Source organism: Jaculus jaculus, chromosome 7 (genome assembly GCF_020740685.1).
Source record: "Jaculus jaculus isolate mJacJac1 chromosome 7, mJacJac1.mat.Y.cur, whole genome shotgun sequence".
Classification (NCBI taxonomy): domain Eukaryota; kingdom Metazoa; phylum Chordata; class Mammalia; order Rodentia; family Dipodidae; genus Jaculus; species Jaculus jaculus.
Genome location: NC_059108.1, coordinates 17397376 through 17418403, shown reverse-complemented (window position 1 = coordinate 17418403; position 21028 = coordinate 17397376). Strand labels below are relative to the sequence as shown.

General features: G+C 38.9%; 1 protein-coding gene across 5 annotated transcripts in view; it reads right to left on the bottom strand.

The window, feature by feature from the left end:
- Positions 1-21028, bottom strand: part of Nbea (neurobeachin) — a 563720-nt gene that overhangs the window by 265150 nt on the left and 277542 nt on the right. For all 5 annotated transcript variants that reach the window (XM_004659998.2, XM_045154369.1, XM_045154370.1 and 2 more), the window contains 2 exons: positions 9366-9474; positions 5200-5366 (listed from right to left, as the gene is read on the bottom strand). In XM_004659998.2, coding sequence (XP_004660055.2) covers positions 5200-5366; positions 9366-9474 — 276 coding nt within the window. The remainder of the gene's footprint in view (positions 1-5199; positions 5367-9365; positions 9475-21028) is intronic.

The window sequence follows — 21028 nt, the reverse complement described above, 5'->3', positions numbered from 1 at the left end:
TGAGTTCAAGGCCACCCTTAGAATAAATAAATAAATAAAAACACACTGAGCACATTGTATTAGAAGTGAATCTTAAAATAGGTACCTTAAAGACTTTACAAATTATATTTTTCTTCAAGGCAGAAACAAAGATCAATAAAATTAATTAAAATACTGGAATGGAGAGATGGCTTAGCAGTTAAGACACTTGCCTGCAAAGCCTAAGAATGTATGTTTGTCCACAGTTGTTGAAAGGCCTTGGCCTCTCTCCCTCTTTTTCAGTTTCTCTCTCAAAAAATAATAATTGAAGTATTTATGGCCCAGTAATACCTCTGAGTCAAAAGACAAAGGTGAAAGAAATATATATGTTAAATTTATTTTTTTTTGAAAAATGGCAAGTGAAATATTACATTGGTGGATTTCTTTCAGATTTAAAATTTGTTTGATAAGTATAACATAAAAATGATTAACATCTGATTCCTACACTTAGAAATCTATGAGCATATTGGAAGGGACAGACACATTCCTTACCTTTAAATCCTGAGGTGATATATATCAAGGATAAGTTCACTACAGACTTGCAGCAATAACATCAGTGAAAGAGAAGAAAAGACAGAGAAATCCAGGGAAGGCAATGATGAGAGGCAGCAGCTGTCAGCTACAGGCCATCATGCTTCCTACTTATTGTAGCGTATGTCATCAAATAGCAGCCACGTTTATCTTTTAAACAAATTTTTTTTTGTTCATTTTTATTTATTTACTTGAGAGTGACAGAGACAGAAAGAGGCAGATAGAGAGAGAGAATGGGCGCGCTAGGGCTTCCAGCCTCTGCAAACGAACTCCAGACGCGTGCGCCCCCTTGTGCATCTGGCTAACGTGAGACCTGGGGAACCGAGCCTCGAACCGGGGTCCTTAGGCTTCACAGGCAAGCGCTTAACCGCTAAGCCATCTCTCCAGCCCACGTTTATCTTTTAAAACTGTAAATCAGAGCATATTACTCTTTCATTTAAAAGTCCTGCTGGTGTTCACACCTCTTGAGATAATGCTACAAATCCTTACAATGATCTACATGACACAAGTCTCCTGGTTCACAGGCCACTCTTTTGTCTCCCCTCCCAGCCACTATCTCTACTGTTTGCCAAGCTTTAGACTAACACTATTCTATTTTCTGTTCATTTTATTAATTTTTAAGGTTACAGTTTTTGCATGGTTCTGTCCTGAATGGTTTACATTACACCCTTTGCTGGTAATAACTCATTCACTATTTTAGAGCTCTGTTTAAATAAAGCTTTTTAAAGGATGTTTTCACTAATTCCATAAAGAAAGTAAAGCTTGGGCTGGAGTGGTTGCTTATGGTTAAAGCACTTGCCTGCAAAGCCTAAGAACCTAGGTTCAATTCTCCATTTAAGCCAGGCACATAAGGTGGCATGTGTGTCTGGGGTTTGTTTGCAGTGGTTAGAGGCCCTGGTGTGCCCATTGTCTCTCTGCCCCCCTCCCCTTTGTCTGTGTGTATATGTGTGTCTCAAATAAATAAATTTTTAAAAAGCAAAGCTCTTCCATCATATGTCCTCTCAGGTACTTGTACTTTTTCTTTCTGAGCATTTGCTATTTATTTAACATCAATTTCATGTATAGACAATAAACTCAGTGCAGAGAGTAAATCTGATTACACTATCCTAAGGAGCTCAGCTTTTATCTGTTGATGGAAGTGAGAAAATGGAGGAATTATATATCGGTTTATTTTTGTATTTAAAAGACTTTGCAACTGGGCGTGGTAGCGCACACCCTTAATCCCAGCACTCGGGAGCAGAGGTAGGAGGATCATCATGAGTTAGAGGCCACCCTGAGACTGAATTACAGGTCAGCCTGAGCTAGAGTGAGATGTTACCTCGAAAAATAAACAAACAAATATTTGCAAGAAGCTGACTATCGGAAATAAAAAGGCTGCAAGCAGATAATGGACATTTCTTAAGTGTTAGATATAAGTGGCAAGCATTTTGCAAGCACCAGTTCATTTTACCAATGAAATGGAAACGAATCCATTATCTACCTTAGAAAAGCTGAGCACAAGAGAGGTACATTCACTTGTTAAAGAAAAGTCAGATAGCTAATAAATAATAGATCTCTTAAGCTTATGAATCCAAAACTCTATGTAAAAAGATTATTTTTAAAACAAGTTTAAACAGATAAAATGGTGCTATGATATATAGTAATTTTCACAGACATTCATTGGAAAATATGTATACCAGATATATTATATACAAAGCTGTATTTCTTAGGGACAAAGTTCAAAGCAAAAGTCCAGAATGTCAGATTAAAAAAGTAACAATTTAAATCTTATTCTGTGTGATATATGCAGTGAAGGAGGTTAAAGCTGGTTAACTCCAGCAGAGGCCAGTGTAGCGGCAGTAGTCAGAAACGGATGGTGAGTCTAAGGTCAGAGAAGTAGCAGGAAGCAAGCATCCTTTGAGCCCTTTGGACCCAGAAACCAGCAGTTTAGGCACTTCATCCTTGTTTCTATTTTTAGTAGTGAAACGGCCCCTGTCCAGCTAGTCCACTGGTGATGAGAGGTGTGCACCAGAACCACCTGTCCTGTCACAGAGGCAGAGAGACACGAGGACTGCTGTTTGGGCCAGAACTGTGTTCCTCCATCTCAGTGCGGTCATCCTAAAGATCACCTTATTACTCTCAGTAGAAATCCTGGTAACTAAGAATTCTAGAATTTTCTTCCAGTGGCCACCCCTCTCCTTGAGGACTATTCTCATTCCCTGAGAGTCCTCTAGTCTTCTCTGCTTTTTTCTTTGATGAACTTGATTTCACTTTCTCTGCTCATAAAACTTTTCTGAGCGAAGGATGACATGTAGGTAGATGGATACACGGCATTGGAAAAGGAGTAAGATGTAGAACAGTATTAACTGAGAATTATCAGCATATAGCTAGTTTTTCTTATTTGTTGTAGAGAGGGGTGGGGAGAGAGAGAGAGAGAGGGAGAGAGAGAGAGAGAGAATGGATGCAGCAGGGCCTCTAGCCACTGCAAATGAACTCCAGACACATGTGCCACAATGTGCATCTGCCTCATGTGGGACCTGGAGAATCATACCTGGGTCCTTAGGCTTCACAGGCAAGCGCCTTAACCACTAGGCAATCTCTCTAGCCCATACTGCTAGTTTTAAAGCCATGAGACTACATGAAACTCTATAGGCTAAGAAAGATGAAAAAAGTTAACTGCAACCAGTGAAAATGACAGAGACCTATGCAATGACCCAGCAAGTAAAGGATGATAACAGAAACACTGTGTTTTTTTTTTTTAAGGAGTCAACATTCAGAATTAGTAGGAAAGAAAAAAGGAATCCTGCTCTTCCAAAGGATCCCGTCACTGTTTTTGCCAATCTACTGAGAAAATGACAAAATGACCAGATGTTAGAGGATGCGAATGACATGTCACCACATGACTGATGCTAAGTACAGTCTGCACTTTCACTCTAATTCTATGTTACAAGTAATGCTAATACAAACTAGGTGTGGCTTTAAGCATTTGATGCAGAATCTTGAATCCTACCATCTGAACAATTAATAAGATAATATTATCCTTCCGGCTACATGTGCCTAAGAACAGAGGGAAAGTGATTGTTAGTCGATGTGAGAGTTACTCCTCACATGGCAATGTGGCACTTGTCTAGTCAACCCTTAGTCTAACTCTGGCTGTAAAGGGGTTGTACAGTTAGGAGTAGTATCTAAGATTAATGAAAATTAAATAAAGAACAGTATCCTCTATAATGATGTGAGTAAGGTTAAGGCCTCAACAAAAACAGGTTTCCTAGGTAAGAACAAATTTCTTCAAGATCACATTATAGAATTTGTCACTGATTTTCTAATTTATGGGCCATCTTACCAATTTTGGTTTATTATCCCACACAATCACATGAGTAAATTCCTTACTTTATAAGCTTATTTTGAATATTATATATATACTATTGATTCAGTTTCTGTGTTTCTCTGATAAACTCTGAATGTCGATCCAAGCAGTGTAAGACTGCAGTTTTATACCGAAGTCTCTATAAGTTTCAACTTATTCATTTTAAGATGGCACAGACCTCATGGACCACCCCTGGCAGACATGTTCTGAGAGTTAGACCAAGTAATCCATGTAAATTTCATTTGTATGGTCCTGAAACACGATAATTATGTACTATGTGTTAGCTACTGTATATTTGTTAGAAAAGTCAAATATTCAGTTTTCAACTATTTTCAAAAATATTTTGCTATGTTTTTTATTTAAATGAAAAAAATTAATGTTTTCTTAAATCTTTCCTATACTTCTATCCCAGGAGAGAGAGTTGAATCTACTCTAACAGAATCACTTCTCTCAGAATGCATCTTAGCAGCATCCAGTCTACACTGAACAAATGAACAAACTGGCAGAGATTTAATAAGAACATTTCATGAGTTCAATAAAATAGAGACATAAGAATAACGGATATTAGCAGTAGAAACATATGCCTCCACAGGTACTCTGGAATACTTCCTGTGCAGAAAAAAATTATATGGCCACAAAACTTTATAAAGTAAAGCATTTATACTTCATAAACAATTTGGTTTACTTTTATCATAATATCATATATATTATAATCTGTGATGAAAACCCCTCCTAAAACGGAATGGAAAGTTATGGAAGGAAACTTTAAAAAAATATACTTATTCTCTGTAGGAAAAAATATTTTATCACCTATAAACAAGAAAAATTAGAATGATATAAACTTAATTTTAAATAGTACTTTTCTTTTACAAAAAAAGAAACCTAGTAACATTGCCTAAAGAAATCATAAACTGTTGCATATTCCTATAAAGTAGAAATAACTAATATTAGAGATAAATCAAAGTTTAGATTTCCATTTAAACCATGGAAATGGTTAAACCATTAAATTTAAGCACATTTTTATATTTCATTAATTAATTGATTTTGTTTTTTGAAGTGGGGTGTCACTAGCCCAGGCTGACCTGGAACTCCTTTGGTACTCTCAGGGTATCCTTGAACTAACAGTGATCCTCCTGACTTTGCCTCCCAAGAGCTGGAAATAAAGGTATGCATCACCATGTTTTTGTATTTTAAATGACATTTTCTAAATAACTAAATTCTTGATTACTGTGGAAATAGTTTTGCTTCCAACTCCTATAATTAAGCCATGAGCTATGAGCGACTTCTAACTCATTTCAACTCACCTATGAGAAACTGCTCCCCAAGCACCATGCTTATTCGTGAGGATATTGAGAATCTTCTGTTTCAGCTGGTTTGCTGTCACATGATCTCGGTGTTTGGCAGCACTGATGAGATGGTCACACATCTTTTCCTCCTCTCTTCTATCAGCAGCATACTGGGCACACTGTGACTGTGAATAAATATAATGTATAATGACAAACTTTTCATCTTATATACTAAACAAATTACACCTGCCCTTAAGTAAAACAGTACAAAAATTTTAATCAAAAATACATTTGAGGGCTGTAGAGATGGCTTAGCTGTTAAGGCACTTGCCTGCAAAGCCCAAGTACCCACATAAGCCAGAGGCACAAGGGGATGCACACATCTAGAGTTCATTTGCAGTGGCTAAACGCCCTGGAGTGCCCATTCTCCTCTCTCTCTCTACCTGCCTATTTCTGTATCTCTCTCTCAAATAAATAAATAAAAATAAAAATAAATTCAAAAATTCATTTGATATAATCTAATTTATTTTGTTCTGAAGAAATACATGTATCCACCCTTCAAATGGGTAAAAATATATTCTTTTTAAAGTATATGAAGAACATTTTGTATAATGTTAGCATAATTATGACTGTAATACTTACATTAATCTCTGAAAGTTAGATTTTAATTTCTGCAATTGATCATATAACAAACAGAAATGATTTACTACAAATATATATCTACTTTTTAAAACTAATTTGGTATGTCTCACTTAAAATAAAGATACATGATTCCAATAATCATATAAAAATAAGTTCTGTCATTTAATTTAAAATTCTTTCATTTCATGAATGTGGTATGGTAGAAAAGTGCCCTAGGAACTTAGCAGACATGGATTTTAATTCACATTTTATGCAAACTCCATTTTCTATTGCACTCAGTTTCATACATATAAAATGAGGAGTTGAGACACGGTTTTCTTAATATTCTTTTCTAAATCTAAATTTAATGTTTTCAAAAGGACTCATGAGAATTGTCCTTATCGGTCCTAGTCCACAATCATCAGTAATCGTGTCAGCTGTCTGATTATTCATGCTTATTGGTCTTGGCAATACAGTTGGCCAGTGGAGCCCATGGAGTCTTGAAAAGGTATGATAGGAACATGAAAAGGAGATTCTCTTTAATCAGAAGTCAGAGATTTTGTAATTTTTGTACAGATGGGATTGGCTGTAATTGTAAGTGCTTAATATATGGCATACAACTAACGGAAGCCCCATACATGTGGGAAATACAGCTAACCAGCTCCCATTCATCATTGCTCTGTAAAAACCTACTTCAAGGGGTGTCTGGTATATCCCCTCTGTCTACAGACATAGACTACAAGTACAAGTCATCTCTTTTGGAGAAATAACCCTACAGTAATTTAAGAAGGATTAATTCATTTTCCAATTTATCTTTTTGTACAGGGAATCACCAATTAGTACAAGGGTCTGCTGCAGTAATGAGGTTAATATTTCATTAGCTCATTGGAGAGTAAAATTAAATTTTCATTTTTCTTCCTTAACAACTACAGTATTACAAAACAGAACTGTGAAATAACCATCTCAAATTAAATATGCCTTTTCTCCTAATTATAGGCTTACATGTAGGTTACAGAAAGCTGTGGAAAAGTCCTATTAAAATGCCATTGTTTCTGTAAAATCTTTTGTAATTTAAAACCAATATGTCCAGTGAACACACACATATAGTGCGTTTCTAACAGCAATCTGTCCTAAAATGAAAAAAAAATTGTAAATATTTGGGTTGAATAAGCAAAGTAGTAATAGATACTCTCTGAAAATGTTGTCATTACATGCCATGGGTCTCTAATCAAAAAAAAAAAAAAAAAAAACCCAAAGTGTTTATGTTTCTTCCAAAACCTCTTGCCTTCCTGGCCTTGTATCTAAAGTGAGATTGGAGTCATCCCTAAAACTATAAAAATTGGTACTTGGGGTATGTCTGAAAAAAAAAAAACCCTTACTCTTATAATATATAATACATATCTGTATATTTACAGGTCACAAACAGACATGCAATGTTTAAGTGGTCACTTGATTATGTCATTGTGATAAGTAGAACAATTAGAAAAAATATGTTTGAACCGATGCCCTAGGTGGGGCATGACAGAACGCTGTCCTTAGTCTAATGCTCATTGGATGAAACATGTGATAAAGACAATAGCTAACATCTGCATGCTTTAAATGTTTCATAAGATGAACAGTGAGCTGCTTATATCCCCACAAAATATCCTGTTGTTGTTTTATTATTTTTTTAGTGGAACTATGATTGCCTCAAAATTGATCCTGCTGAGAATTTGGTTAAGATTTGAAATTTCATTTAGTAATTCAAATTGGAAGTTAATTGAATATTATTATTTCGTTGAGTTCTGACATCTTATACCTAAATATATTCTTCAAAGACAGATAATTCAATTTGCTTGCTATGTAAAATCCTGTATGCCACCCTGATGACTCTCCATTGGCTTTTACTGTGCGCATGCGTGAACCTCACTTTCCTAAGCACTCCTCCTGCAGTGGCACTGAAGTCTGAGGTCTGGTAATGCTCTCTTTGAAAGTGGGCCTCTGCCATGCCACCAGCCAAGCACCTGCGGTACCCTCGGACAAGTGGCAGCATGCGTGCACACCGTAGCAGCTGTTCCATCAGCTGGCTGGTCAGAGATCAGCAGAGCTGGCCCTTCAAGCCCCCTGTCCCGAGAGCTGCTGTGGTGAGATTAAAAACTGCATCACACTGGGGCAGCGGGCCCTGATTTCCAGCCACACCACATTTGTTGGCCACATTGGAGAGTGGACTGTTGGGAGTTATTTATTACGTCCAAGGCCACCAGGAGCCCTGTCTAAGCTAATGTGAGATCTCCTAAGAATTTCTGAAATATCCCATAACTTGTAAATTAAATGAACCAAAATATTAAATGAGTGGTATATTTAAAATGTTGAAACTGGGCTGGAGAGATGGCTTAGTGGTTAAGGTGCTGGCCTACAAAGCCAAAGGACACAGGTTTGACACCCCAGGACCCACGTAGCCAGATGCACAAGGAGGAGCACACATCTGAAGTTCATTTGCAGTGGTTCGAGGCCCTGGAGCACCCATTCTCTCTCTGTATCTACCTGCCTATTTCTGTATCCTCTCTCTAATAAATAAATAAAAATATTTTTTAAAATGCTGAAATTAGGTGACTTGTTGAATCCTTTATTGCTGTACATAAAACAATACATTCATATCTACCTAATGGTATATAAAACACTGACCGCTTCAAATAAAGTATTTGCCTTCAATCTTAGGGTCAATGACAATGACTTGAATCCACGCAATGATTAAGAATGTGGCAGGAACCATGGTGCTGAGAAGTGACAAGAGGGGTGCTCAACACTGCAATACCTCTGTCACATATTCCAAGACTCAGGGTACATTGCGGAAGAGATAGAAGAAAGAATGTAAGAGCCAAAGGAAGGGTAGGACTCCTTACAATGTGCTCCTCCAGACACAAAATGGCCTGGATATCCATCACCTCACAGTGCCTACACTACCTACACAAGACCATCATAGGAGGAGGAAAAGATCATGACATCAAAATAAAAGAGGACTGATTGAGAGGGGGAGGGGATATGATGTAGAGTGGAGTTTCAAAGGCGAAGGTGTGTGGGGGGGGGGCAGAGGTAATTTCCATGGGATATTGTTTGCAATTATGGAAGTTGTCAATAAAAAAATTAAAAAAGAATGTGGCAGGCTGCTATATATCATGCAGGAATCAAAACTGAAATAATGCAGTATTGTTGGACATAAATTAAAACTGCTAAAGATAGTCCTTGAAATGCCTTCAGTGATATTTTCTTCTCAAAAATATTCTTTAGGGGCTAGAGAGATGGTTAGTGATTGATGTGCTTTACTGCAAAGCCAAAGGACCCAGGTTCAATTCCCTAGTGCCCATGTAAATCCAGATGCACATGTATCTGGAGTTTGTTTTCAGTGGCTGGAGACCCTGGTGAGCTCATTCTCTATCTGCCCCTCTCTCTCTCTCTCTCTCTCAAATAAATATATAAATATATAAACAAACAAATTTTTGAAAAGATAGTATTTAAGAAGTATTCTTCGCATTGGGTATCAGGTAAGTGATGGAGATGCCCAGCCCACCTCCTCCGCACCTCACCTCAAACTCAGCATGCTTGTGCACATCTTCTGCTCGCTGTCTGTTCAAGATGAACTCGGCTTCATTTGCAACTCGGACTATATGGTCTTTCATGGCATGGCACAGTAATCTACAAAGAAAAGCAAACTTTGTGAATTATTGTCCCCAAGAGCTTTGTTTTACTGCAGCTTTTTTCAGTAACTCAGTTTCACTATTTCAAACATTATGTATGCACAAATCTAACATAAAGCCACACTAGAAAGCGGATACATTTTGAAGTATAAGAACATCAAACTCAGCAATGCTTCTTGTACACATAGTATTACATAATAAGCAATACTGAGTAATATTATAATGTAATAAGTAATTACTGAGGCCAATGAACACCAAGAAAAGGAGTGCTGAAATTTCTTTTTGCAGCTAGTTTACAAAACCTTTACCCTACTTATCATTATCATTACTCTTTTTTAAATTTTTTTTGGTAGTGCTTGGGATTGAATCTAGGGGTCTTGGGCATGACAGATAAGCAGTCTACCAACTGAACTATCTCCCCAGAAAAAGGAATTTTGTTGAGGTGTTTTATGATGGGCAGGCAACAGAGTCCAGTACCCAGGAAATGAATTTTCACACATAAGATGCACGGGCACTGACTAGGGAGTCTACACAATCTACGCAATGTAATCTCGTTTTAATGAAAGCAGATGACAGGATTAAACGACTTCCTTTACATAGGTTACTGTAAATTCCAACACAGAACTACAGTGAAATAAAGACTACAAAATGGAAAGAGCAACTTTTGCATTTGCTATTGTGTGTGAAGACTCGCTCATAAAACGCATGCCGAGCACACAGTGCAGAGCTGGCTGCTGCGTGCCTTGTTCACTCAGTTTTCAGCCTGAACAGGCAACCACTGCTGTTCCCAGTGCTTCAGAATGGAAGCATCCATAAAATTATAAGTATACCCTTAACTGTTCGCACTAATGCTAGCATAACACTATGCTAGGTACCAACCTAACCTGATTTTGATACACAGGACTTCCTCATCTTTCCTTTCTTAATGTGTGGCAAAGCACATTTCCAAAGATGGCTAACACAGTTCTCTCCACCATGTTTTTCTGCAGCGGTAACCTGTCCCTGACACATCATGACTCCCTGTGCCCAACAGAATAATACAGCAGATGCTACGTGACTCCTGAAGCGAGGGCACAGGATGGCTTGGAGCTTTTGACTTTCTTAGAACTCCCTCTGAAGTCAACTGCCTTGCTGCAAGAAGCCTACATCACATGGAGAACATCAACGAGCAGAAGGGTGTTCTGGTCCTCAGGCTTACAGAAGTTATCACCCAGCCTTCCAGGTAACGGAAAACCAAGGACACTTCAAAGACAAGAACCAAAGATCTGCTTAGCAAATCCAGTCAGATGAGAACCATGAGAGAATAAGAGGCCTGTTGGCTGGTGATGATTCAGGTTAAAAAACAACCATAAGGGCTGGAGAGCTGGCTCAGCAGTTAAGGTGCTAGCCTGCAATGCCTAACAACCTGAGTTCGATTCCCCAGTACCCACGTAAATCCAGATGCACAAAGTGGCACATGCATTCGGAGCTAATTTGCAGTGGCTAGAGGCCCTGGGACATCCACTCTCACTCTTTCTTTCTCTCTCCTAGCAAATAAAAATAATAATAAATGTTTGAAAAATACAACCACTAACCAACTCCCTATCAGGGGTTCTATAACTAACCAGCTCAATTACATGAAGTACTACTCACTGCAAGAATTCTCAGCAGCACGTGCACATTCTCAGTATGTGTACCATCTTCTTCAATTTTAAATGTAAGACTCCAGCAGTTAGTAAAATTAAGAACCTTATTCTATAATTTTAAAGTTTTTGTTAATTTAAATTTTCTTCTCCACTAACTAGTATTCTAAAAGTGAGATGTATGGGAGATAGATCAGTGGAAAAGACCTTGCCAGTCAAGCATGAGGAGTGGAGCTCCAATCCCTAGGCCCAGGTAAACCCCTGAAGTGAAGTGACCTGCTTATAATCCTAGGGTTGAGCAGGAGGAGAAAAGGGGATCCCCAAGGCAAGCTGGCTAGCCAGACTAGCCAAATCGAGGAATGCTGGCCCAAACAAGAACCCCCGTCTCAGTAGATGAAGAGGAACATGATCAAGAAAATCACCAGTCAGCACTCTCCAGACTCCAGAGATGCAAATGCGTTTGCCCACACTCATGTGCGTGTGCATGCACATCACATCCACATACAAAGGGAAAGTGAAATGTTTTCTGTGTGTGCATGTGAGTGCAGGGTGCAGGCGTGGAGGTCAGAGCTCCAGGTTCTCCTATCTCTGCCTCCAACCTCAGCATAGGCAAACAGGAACTACAGGCAGATGCTGCTGCCTCCTGCTTGTACGTGGTGCTGGGGACCCACACTCTGGTCCTCATGTGCGTGTCGGCCCCCGATTCATCTCCCAACAGCAAGCCATCTGTGATTTGCCTGAGCCACTGTCCCAACATAACATCACAGCAATTCCCTTCATTTTATCTACTGACATCGGACACATGGCTTGTATCATAATTATTTCCTTTTGCAAGTAACAATTATTTTTTTAAAAAATTTTTATTTATTTATTTGAGAGCGACAGACACAGAGAGAAAGACAGGTAGAGGGAGAGAGAGAGAATAGGTGCGCCAGGGCTTCCAGCCTCTGCAAACGAACTCCAGACGCGTGCGCCCCCTTGTGCATCTGGCTAACGTAGCACCTGGGGAACCGAGCCTCGAACCAGGGTCCTTAGGCTTCACAGGCAAGCGCTTAACTGCTAAGCCATTTCTCCAGCCCAACAAGTAACAATTATTTATTTTATTTTTTTTAATAAATTATTTATTTATTTATTTATTTGAGAGCGACAGACACAGAGAGAAAGACAGATAGAGGAAGAGAGAGAGAATGGGCGCGCCAGGGCTTCCAGCCTCTGCAAACGAACTCCAGACACGTGCGCCCCCTTGTGCATCTGGCTAACGTGGGACCTGGGGAACCGAGCCTCGAACCGGGGTCCTTGGGCTTCACAGGCAAGCGCTTAACCGCTAAGCCATCTCTCCAGCCCAAGTAACAATTATTTTATGATCAAAAAAAAGAATATTTTCAGCACTAGGGAGGCCAAGGTAGGAGGATCGCCATGTGTTTGAGGCCACCCTGAGACTACATAGTGAATTCCAGGTCAGCCTGGTCTACAGCGAGTCCCTAATTCACAAAAAACAAATAATAATAATAATGAAATAAAATAAATAAAAAAGAATATAAGTTAACTCCAAGCACTTCTAGAATCTTGTCAAAGGGTAAGTCTGTGGATTAATTTTAGTTCCTTTTCTAAAAATTGTATGAGGTTTCTAGCTGTCATTCTACTTTATGTTTTTCTTAAAAAATAATTTTAATGCTCTTATTTATCCATTGCCCAAAAATTACCTGCTGTAATTTTACAGGATTTTTAAGATCACAATTTTTAATTTTCACAGGTTGCTAATGAAATGAATCATCAGTTTTTTTCTTGCTGAAGATGTCAGAAATGCAATGCAAGGCCTTTGCTTAGCACATGCTGAATTCAGTCTGCAGAGTCAGAAATCTAACATGTGCAAATGAGTACAGATTACAAAATTTAACTAGATTAACAGGAAACAGCAGGAAGGGAACTGCTCAGGATTAGGCTGGCTAATAGGTACCATTCCCAGGAGCAAAGCCTTGGAGAGACACGGGGCGGGGATGGAGCTATAATTAAAGAATAGCCTCAGACAGACACACAGAGAAATGTATCAGTTATCTGCAAACTGGCCAAACCTCTGATCTGTTCCCTCTTTAAAGTAAGAAGGTGACATCACTATCCACATGGGATGCTCCTCCCCAATGCCCAATCTGTTTTTAAAAAAATATTATTGAAAGCTTCCATAATTATAGAAAATAAACCATGATGATCCCCCCACTTTCCCCCTTTGAAACTCCAGCCTCCATCTAATGCCCCCCCCCCCACCGCAGTCAGTGTCTTTTTATTTGATGTCATCATCTTTTCCTCCTATTATGATGGTTTCATGTATGTAGTGCCAGGCCCTACAACATCATTTTGTGTCTGGAAGAGTGCACTGTAAGGAGTCATATGACTTATTCATGCCCTCTTAGATTTTGATAAGCCCCCCCCCCAGCCTACCTTTACTCAATCTCTTTCCTGACCTCACTTAGGCTTTTCCTCTCCCAGTTACAAACTGAATCTCTTAACTGATCTGTTGCTTCTTCACAGTGAGGCAGTGACGTTGCTATCTACATGGGAAGCCCTTCCCCAGCATAGCTCACCTTTCTTTCTCCTTTGCAGTTGTGATGATTTTCCATTTCAGCTCACTTAGGAAAGAACTCACCCTATGTGCTTTCACTTCTAAAGCTTTCAGAGTCTACCCTCAGGTCTCCCCTGAGCACCTTGCTGCTCTCTCCCCACTCCAGTGGTCCCACAGCTCCTTCCTGGAAAAGAGCCTCTGACTTTCTTGTGTCTAGCTGCTCTCTCTCCACTCCAGGGGTCCCACACCTCCTTCCTAGAAAAAGAGCCCCTGACTCTCTTGTGTCCAGTTCCTCAGCACCTTTGCTTTTTTCCTCTTCTGCTTAAATTTACTCCCTGAACCATCAAACCTGGAACTTAACTCCACGCTCTAACTCCTCTCTTGTGGCACTGTCTCTGAATCCCCGGCCTATTTACCACACTGGCTCTAGAAACATGGAGAACAGGATTAGGTCACTGGCTCCCTTCCTTGGTCCTTAATACAGACTGCTAAAGAAACCAAGGAGTCAAATTTAATTGACAAAATTTGGACTTTTATTGTAAATTTGTTATAATTCAGCTTTTGTGAAGCAACATAGACCCCTTTACTACTTTGACATCATTTACCTTTAAGATCGTATGTGATGCCGAGTACAAACACTTATCTTTGTACCTATTAGATAGTACCAGTATGTATTCTTGTAACTATGGGTTTATATTCTGTCTTTATCCATTTTCCTCTTGTAGACATTGCACGTAAATGAAGTCACACAGTATGTGACCTTTTCTGCTTGGGTCCTTTCAGACAACATAACCCGTGTTACAGCATGCATCACTCAAAAACAAGAGTGCACTGTGTGCACGGCTGCATCTGGTTTGTCTACTTGTCAACAGCTGCACACTGGGCTTGTTTCTGTTTGGGGGCTATTGTGAATAATGTTGTTATCAACCTTTGCGTACAAGTATTATGTGAACATTTGCCATCAATTCTCTTAAGAACATATCTGAATGGATATTCTGGGTCGTACGCTTACTTTTCAACTTACAGAGGAAAAGAGTCTATTTTCCACATTTTAGATTACCAACAAGACGGTTCCAGGGTCTCCAAAGACTTACTGACACTTGTACGAAAATGATAGCAACCATGGTGATAGTAATCATGGAAATAGCATCTCCTTGTGTTAATTTGTATTTCTCTAATGGCTAATGACACTGGTCACCTTTTTTCATTAGCTTATTCGCTATTTCTGTATGTTCTCTGGAAAGAAATATCTTTTTGAAACTTTCTGCCTACTTGAGTATATTTTTATTTATTTTCTATAAACTGTATTTATTTAGAGAGAAAGAAAGAAGGAGAGAGAGAGAACTGCAAATGAACTCCAGATACATGTGCCCCCTTGTACATCTGGCTTTCGTGGGTACTTGAGAATAAAACCTGAGTCCTTTGACTTTGCAGATAAGCGCCTTAACCGCTAAGTCACCTCTCTAGCCCTCTGTCTATTTTTTTCAAATGCCCCTAATACAATAGATATTGTCAAATTTTACAGGTCTGGCACACTGGATATCAGACCATTATAATACACACTATTTAAAAATGTTTCCTCTAATCCCATTCTCTCTCACTTAAACAGTCTGACTTTTGGTGACTATCATTTAGTGTATCATTTTCTCTGCTCAGACTTCGGTGTCAAGAGCTATGGAAACTACTGCCTAACATAAGGTCATGCAAATACAGAGAGTGAGTATGGGCATGCCAGGCACTCCTGCCACTGCGTAACTCCAGACACAGGTGCCACTCTGGGCACCTGGCTCTACATGGGTACCGAAGAACCAGGCTATCAGGCCCTACAAACAAGTGGCTTCAACTGCTGTGCCATCTCCCCAGCCCTCTACTTGTTTCTAACAACATTTCCTAAATTCAGTCTTCCATGTATTTTGATTGCATTTTTCCATATAGTGTGAGGTGCAAATCTAGAATCCACTCTTTTGCATGTATACACAATTTATGATGACCTTCCTTCCCCCACTGAATCTTTGTGGCATCCTTGTTAAAGATAATAACTACAAATGTGTGAGCATATTACTAAAATCTCAATTTGATTATATTGGTTTATAAGGCTAGGCTTAATCAAACACCATACAATTTTGATGCCTGCAGCTTTGCATTAAGTTCTAAAATTAAGAACTGTGATTTTCAAATATGTTCTTTACAAAGATTTTAAAAATCTATTTAGTGTCTCTGGCAGTTCCATATTAGTATGAGGATCAACTTCCTCTTTTCTTAAAAAATAAGGCAGCTAAATTTTGGAAGGAAGGCATTTAATTCTATAAAAAGTTTTTCCATTTATTTATGACTTTATTTTTTTCAATAGTTTTGATGTTTTTAATATGAAAATTTTGAACTACTTGGGCTAAATTTATTCTTAAGTATCTTATTTTTAATATTTTTACTGATTTATTTACAAAGAGAGAGAGAGGGACGGGGAGGGGGAGGGGGAGGGAGAGGGGGAAGGGGAGAGGGAGAGGGAGAGGGAGAGGGAGAGGGAGAGGGAGAGGGAGAGGGAGAGGGAGAGGGAGAGGGAGAGGGAGAGGGAGAGGGAGAGGGAGAGGGAGAGGGAGAGGGAGAGGGAGAGGGAGAGGAGAGGAGAAATACAGAAGGAGACTGGGCATACAAAGGTCTCCAGCCACTGCCAGTGAATTGCAAATGCATGTGCCACTGTGCATCTGGCTTTACAAGCGTACTAGGGAATCAAACCCTGGCCCTTGGGCTTTGCAAGCAAGCACCTTAACCATTGAGCAATCTCTCCAGCCCCAAGTACCTTATTTTTGAAAAAAAATAATTCAATACATACAAAATTTATTTTGTTAATCATTTTATATGTACAGTCCAATACTCTAAGTATATTCATTTCATTTTGCTACTACCACCTCCATTAAACCAAGGCTTTCTTTTGTCTTGAAAAACCAAAACTCTTTACTTCAAACAATAAACAAAAAATTCTCTAATACCTCCTCTTATACCATTCACTTTTCTTTCTGTGTCTGTGATTAAGGGCTCTGAGGGCTTCCTGCTGCCACATGGACTTATGTGGCAGCTGTCCTTCCATTATACAGCATAATGTGTTCAAGTTTCACACATACTTTAGGATATACCGAGATTTCACTACATTACTTTTTTTCTGGTGCACATGTGTGTGATGTGCATGCGTTTGTGCGTGTACACACACGAGTGCAGACCAGCACATGCCGTAGCACATGTAGAGGTTGGAGGGCAATTTTCAGGTGTTGGTCTTTGGCTTCTACCATTTAAAAAAAAAAAAAAAACCTTTTTATTTTATTAATTTGACAGAGACATAGAAAGGGAGAGAGAGAGAGAGAATGAGTATGCCAGAACCTTTGGCAACTGTAAAGGAACTCCAGACACATGTGCCACCTTGTGCATGCATGTGGCTTACAGAGGTCCTAGGGTACTAAACCTGGGTCCTTTGGCTTCACAAGCAAATGCCTTAACCGCTAAACCATCTCTCCAGCTGAGTGATGGCCCTGCCCTCATTGCTTGTTAAGACTGAATCGTGTGCTTTTGTACGTGCACATCCTGTTTACCCTCTCATCTGCCAGTAGGCACTTGACGAACTTTTACCTTTTGGCTACTATGAATAATGTTGCTATGTATATGGATATTTAAACAAATATCTGAGTCCCTGCTTTCACATGTTTTAGATAAAAGCAGAGGGGGAACGATGGGGCTACCTTACTGTTTTCTATACTAATTAGATCATTTTAAAATTCTACCAGCAGTATAAAAGGGTTCTAATCTTTATGTGCCCTTAATAATAGTTGTTTTTATTGTTGTTGTTTGTTTTGGGGGACAGTCTTACTGTATATGTATAAACTGGCCTTGCCTGGATCTCTCTAGGTTGCCCAGGCTGGCCTTGAATTTGTGTCAATAGTCCTGCTTCAGCCTCCCAAGTGCTTAGACTACAGGCATGTATAACCACGTGTGGTTCTTCATTAACCCCTTCTACTGTCTCTCTCTCTCTCTCTCCCTCATTTCCATGTGGGGCACAGACAGAACCCCAGACCTTGCTCATACTGTGCATCACCCTACCAGTAAGCAGCACAGCCACTGCCTCCTCCCCTGGTTGTGGTTTGTGTTTCCATAATGATTAATGATGAGCAGTATCCACTTGAGGCCTTTTCTTTTGGATGCTACTGTAAATAGGACAGTTTTCTGAATTTAATTTTCAGATGGTATGGTGGTTTGATTCAGGTGTCCCCCATAAACTTAGGTGTTCTGAATGGTAGGTTCCCAGCTGAGATTTGGGAATTAATACCTCCTGGAGGCAGTGTATTGTTGGGGGTAGGCTTATGGGTGTCATAGCCAGTTTCCCCTTACCAGTGCTTGGCACACTCTCCAGTTGCTATTGTCCACCTGATGTTGGGTGAAGGGTGATATCTACCCTCTGCAATGGAGCTCCCCCTCAGTAAGCCAAGACAAACTCCTTTTTTTCCCCACAAGCTGCTCTTGGTCGGGTGATTTCTGCCAGCAATACGAACCAGACTGAAACCGGTGGTACATTGATAGAGTCCAGCTATGCAACTGATCAACTGATTTTTTGCACACTGAGCTTGTGTTCTACAATTTTGCTGAGCTTACTGGCTTTAGCAGGTTTGAAGTTTTCCTGAAGAGAGTATCTTCTAAAAGTAGTGAATTTTGCTTGCTCCTTTCAATTTGAAATTTTATTATTTCTTTACCAAAACACCTTATCTAGAACCTCTGATATCATGAAAAATATCAATAGTAACAGGAGACATTTTTGTCTTGTTCTTAATCTTAAGAGAAATAATGTTCAGCCTTTCTCAGGAAAAGTAAGCAGAGCTATGGCTTGTGTGTGCATATAAATGGAATTTTTCAAAATGGGAAAGTTTTCTTCTACTCCTAGAATACTGAACTGGTTTTTAAAGTCACTTAACAGTGCTGGATTCTGTCAAATACTTTTTCATATTAAGATAAACATGTGGGATCCCCACAGCCCAATCGTTCTATTACTACGGTATATTGCATTCATTAAATTTCAGATGTCAAACCACCTGTGGATTTCTGGAATAAATCCCATTTGGTTATGTTTTACAGTCCTTTTTACATGCTGCAATATTAGTTTTGCCAGAATTGAGTGATGATTTTTTTGCATAGATTTTCATAAAGTCTGTACGTTTTATGAAACTGTTCTCATAAGGATGTAGATAACTGCTTAGTGGTTTTACCAGATGTCTTCATAAGGATTTAGTACCGGGATAGCTGGTTAGTGTTTCAACCTCTTCAACATTTTACAAGAGACTGGGAAGGATCATTACAAATTCTCCTTCAAATATTTGATAGTTTTCATAAAGCAAAGTTTTAAAAATAATAAATTAAATTCCTAATTTTAACAGACCCGTTCAAATTTTCTATTTCTATTGAGGATTGGCATTCCATTTCTAGAAATTTTACTAACACCTAGGTTATTTAACCTGTCAGTTTACAACTTGTTGTTGATGTTGTCCTGGAGAGTAAACCCAGGGCCTTTTTGTGCTATGTAAGCCAAGTGCCATTGTGTTCTATCCCGGACCATGCTGGGACACAACTTTTGATAGAACTCACTACCTTTTTCTTTCTGTCAGCTGAGTAATAATGATATGTCATATTCATTCTAATTTTAGCATTTTCAGTTCTAATTTTGTTAAGATTATTTATTTATTTATTTATTTAAGAGAGAAAGAGGCCAGGCGTGGCGGCAAACGCCTTTAATCCCAGCACTTGAGAGGCAGAGGTAGGAGGATTGCCATGAGTTCGAGGCCACCATAAGATGACACATTGACAGGTCAGCCTGAGCTAAAGCGAGACCCTACAACCAAAGAGAGAGAGAGAGAAAGAGAGAGGAGGGAAGGGAGGGAGGTAGAGAATGAGCACGCCAGGGTCTCAAGCCACTGCAAAGGAACTCTAGACACATATGCCTCCTTGTGTATCTAGCTTGAGTGAGTCTTGAAGAATTGTGCCTGGGTCCTTTGGCTTTACAGGCAAGTACCTTAACTACTAATCCATCTCTCCAGCTGAATATTTATTATTATATTTTTAATTTTGTTTATTTATTTGAGAGAGAAAGGGGCAGAGAGAGAGAATGGGTGTACCAGGACCTTGAGCCACTACAACAAACTCCAGATACATGTGCCAGCTTGTGCATCTGGCTTACGTGGGTAATGGGGAATCTAACCTGTTCATAGGCAAGCGCCTTAACCATTAAGCCATCTCTCCAGCCTCTCAATTTTTAAAATTACACTCTAATCTTTATTATTTCCTACCTTTGCCCAGTTGTGAAATCAATTTGCTCTGTTTTCTCTTCCCAAGTATAAGTTTAAGAATGATTTGATTTCTTATTCTTTTGTTTGAAAATGAAAATTTTCACATGAGATCTACTTGTACAGCATTGTATAAATTTTGTCTGGGATCCTTTCATTCTCTTCGAAAGACTTCATAATCGTTATTGTGCTTTCTTCTTTAACCTTTTAATTTTTTCAGAGTGTGTCATTTTAATTTCCATCTATTTGCAAATCTTCTATATTTCTGTTTCTAACTTCTAATTAGATTTTATTACAGTGGGAGAAGATATAAAGAATGTTTTCTATCTTTCTAATACATTGAGACAGACTGGGACTAATACACGTTCCAGTGGAGAGGTGTGCATGTGCTATAGAGCAGAATGTGTGCTCTGCGGTTACTGGGTGGAGCCTGCTACAGATGATGAGAAACCAACTGGTATACACTGTCCTACTTTTTGTTTTTTAACTTGTTTTCTTACTGTTTTTCTTGTCCACTACCAAAAATGAGATCCTAAAGTCTCCAACCAATTGACTTCTCTTTTTCACACTTTAGATCCATTTCATTTTCCTTAACAGATTATGGAACACACTTGTGAAATGTACATTTAAAACTATGACATCTTATTGATGAATGAAAAGGACTATCGTTATATAATGTCCTACTTTCTCACAACAATATTTTTTCCTAATGTCCATATTGTCTGATGTTAGCAAGGCATTATTATATTTTTACATTCTGTTTGCTTGGAGGATACTTTTCATCATATTTCTCTCTTTCATGGTTATTTTTAAAAATCAAATGCAGATATGTCTAAGCAAAATCTTTTTAAAAAAATCAAATCTTCTCTTCCTTCTAGGAAGGATTTCTCATGCAGCCCAGGCTGGCCTTGAACTCATGATTCGTCTACCCCCATCTACCAAGTTTTGGGATAAATGGAAGGCCCCACTAGGACCAGCTTCCAACCACAACTTTAAAATTTAAATTTGTTTTATTTCACTTACAATTAGTATAGTAACTCATTCACTGGTAAGGAAGGT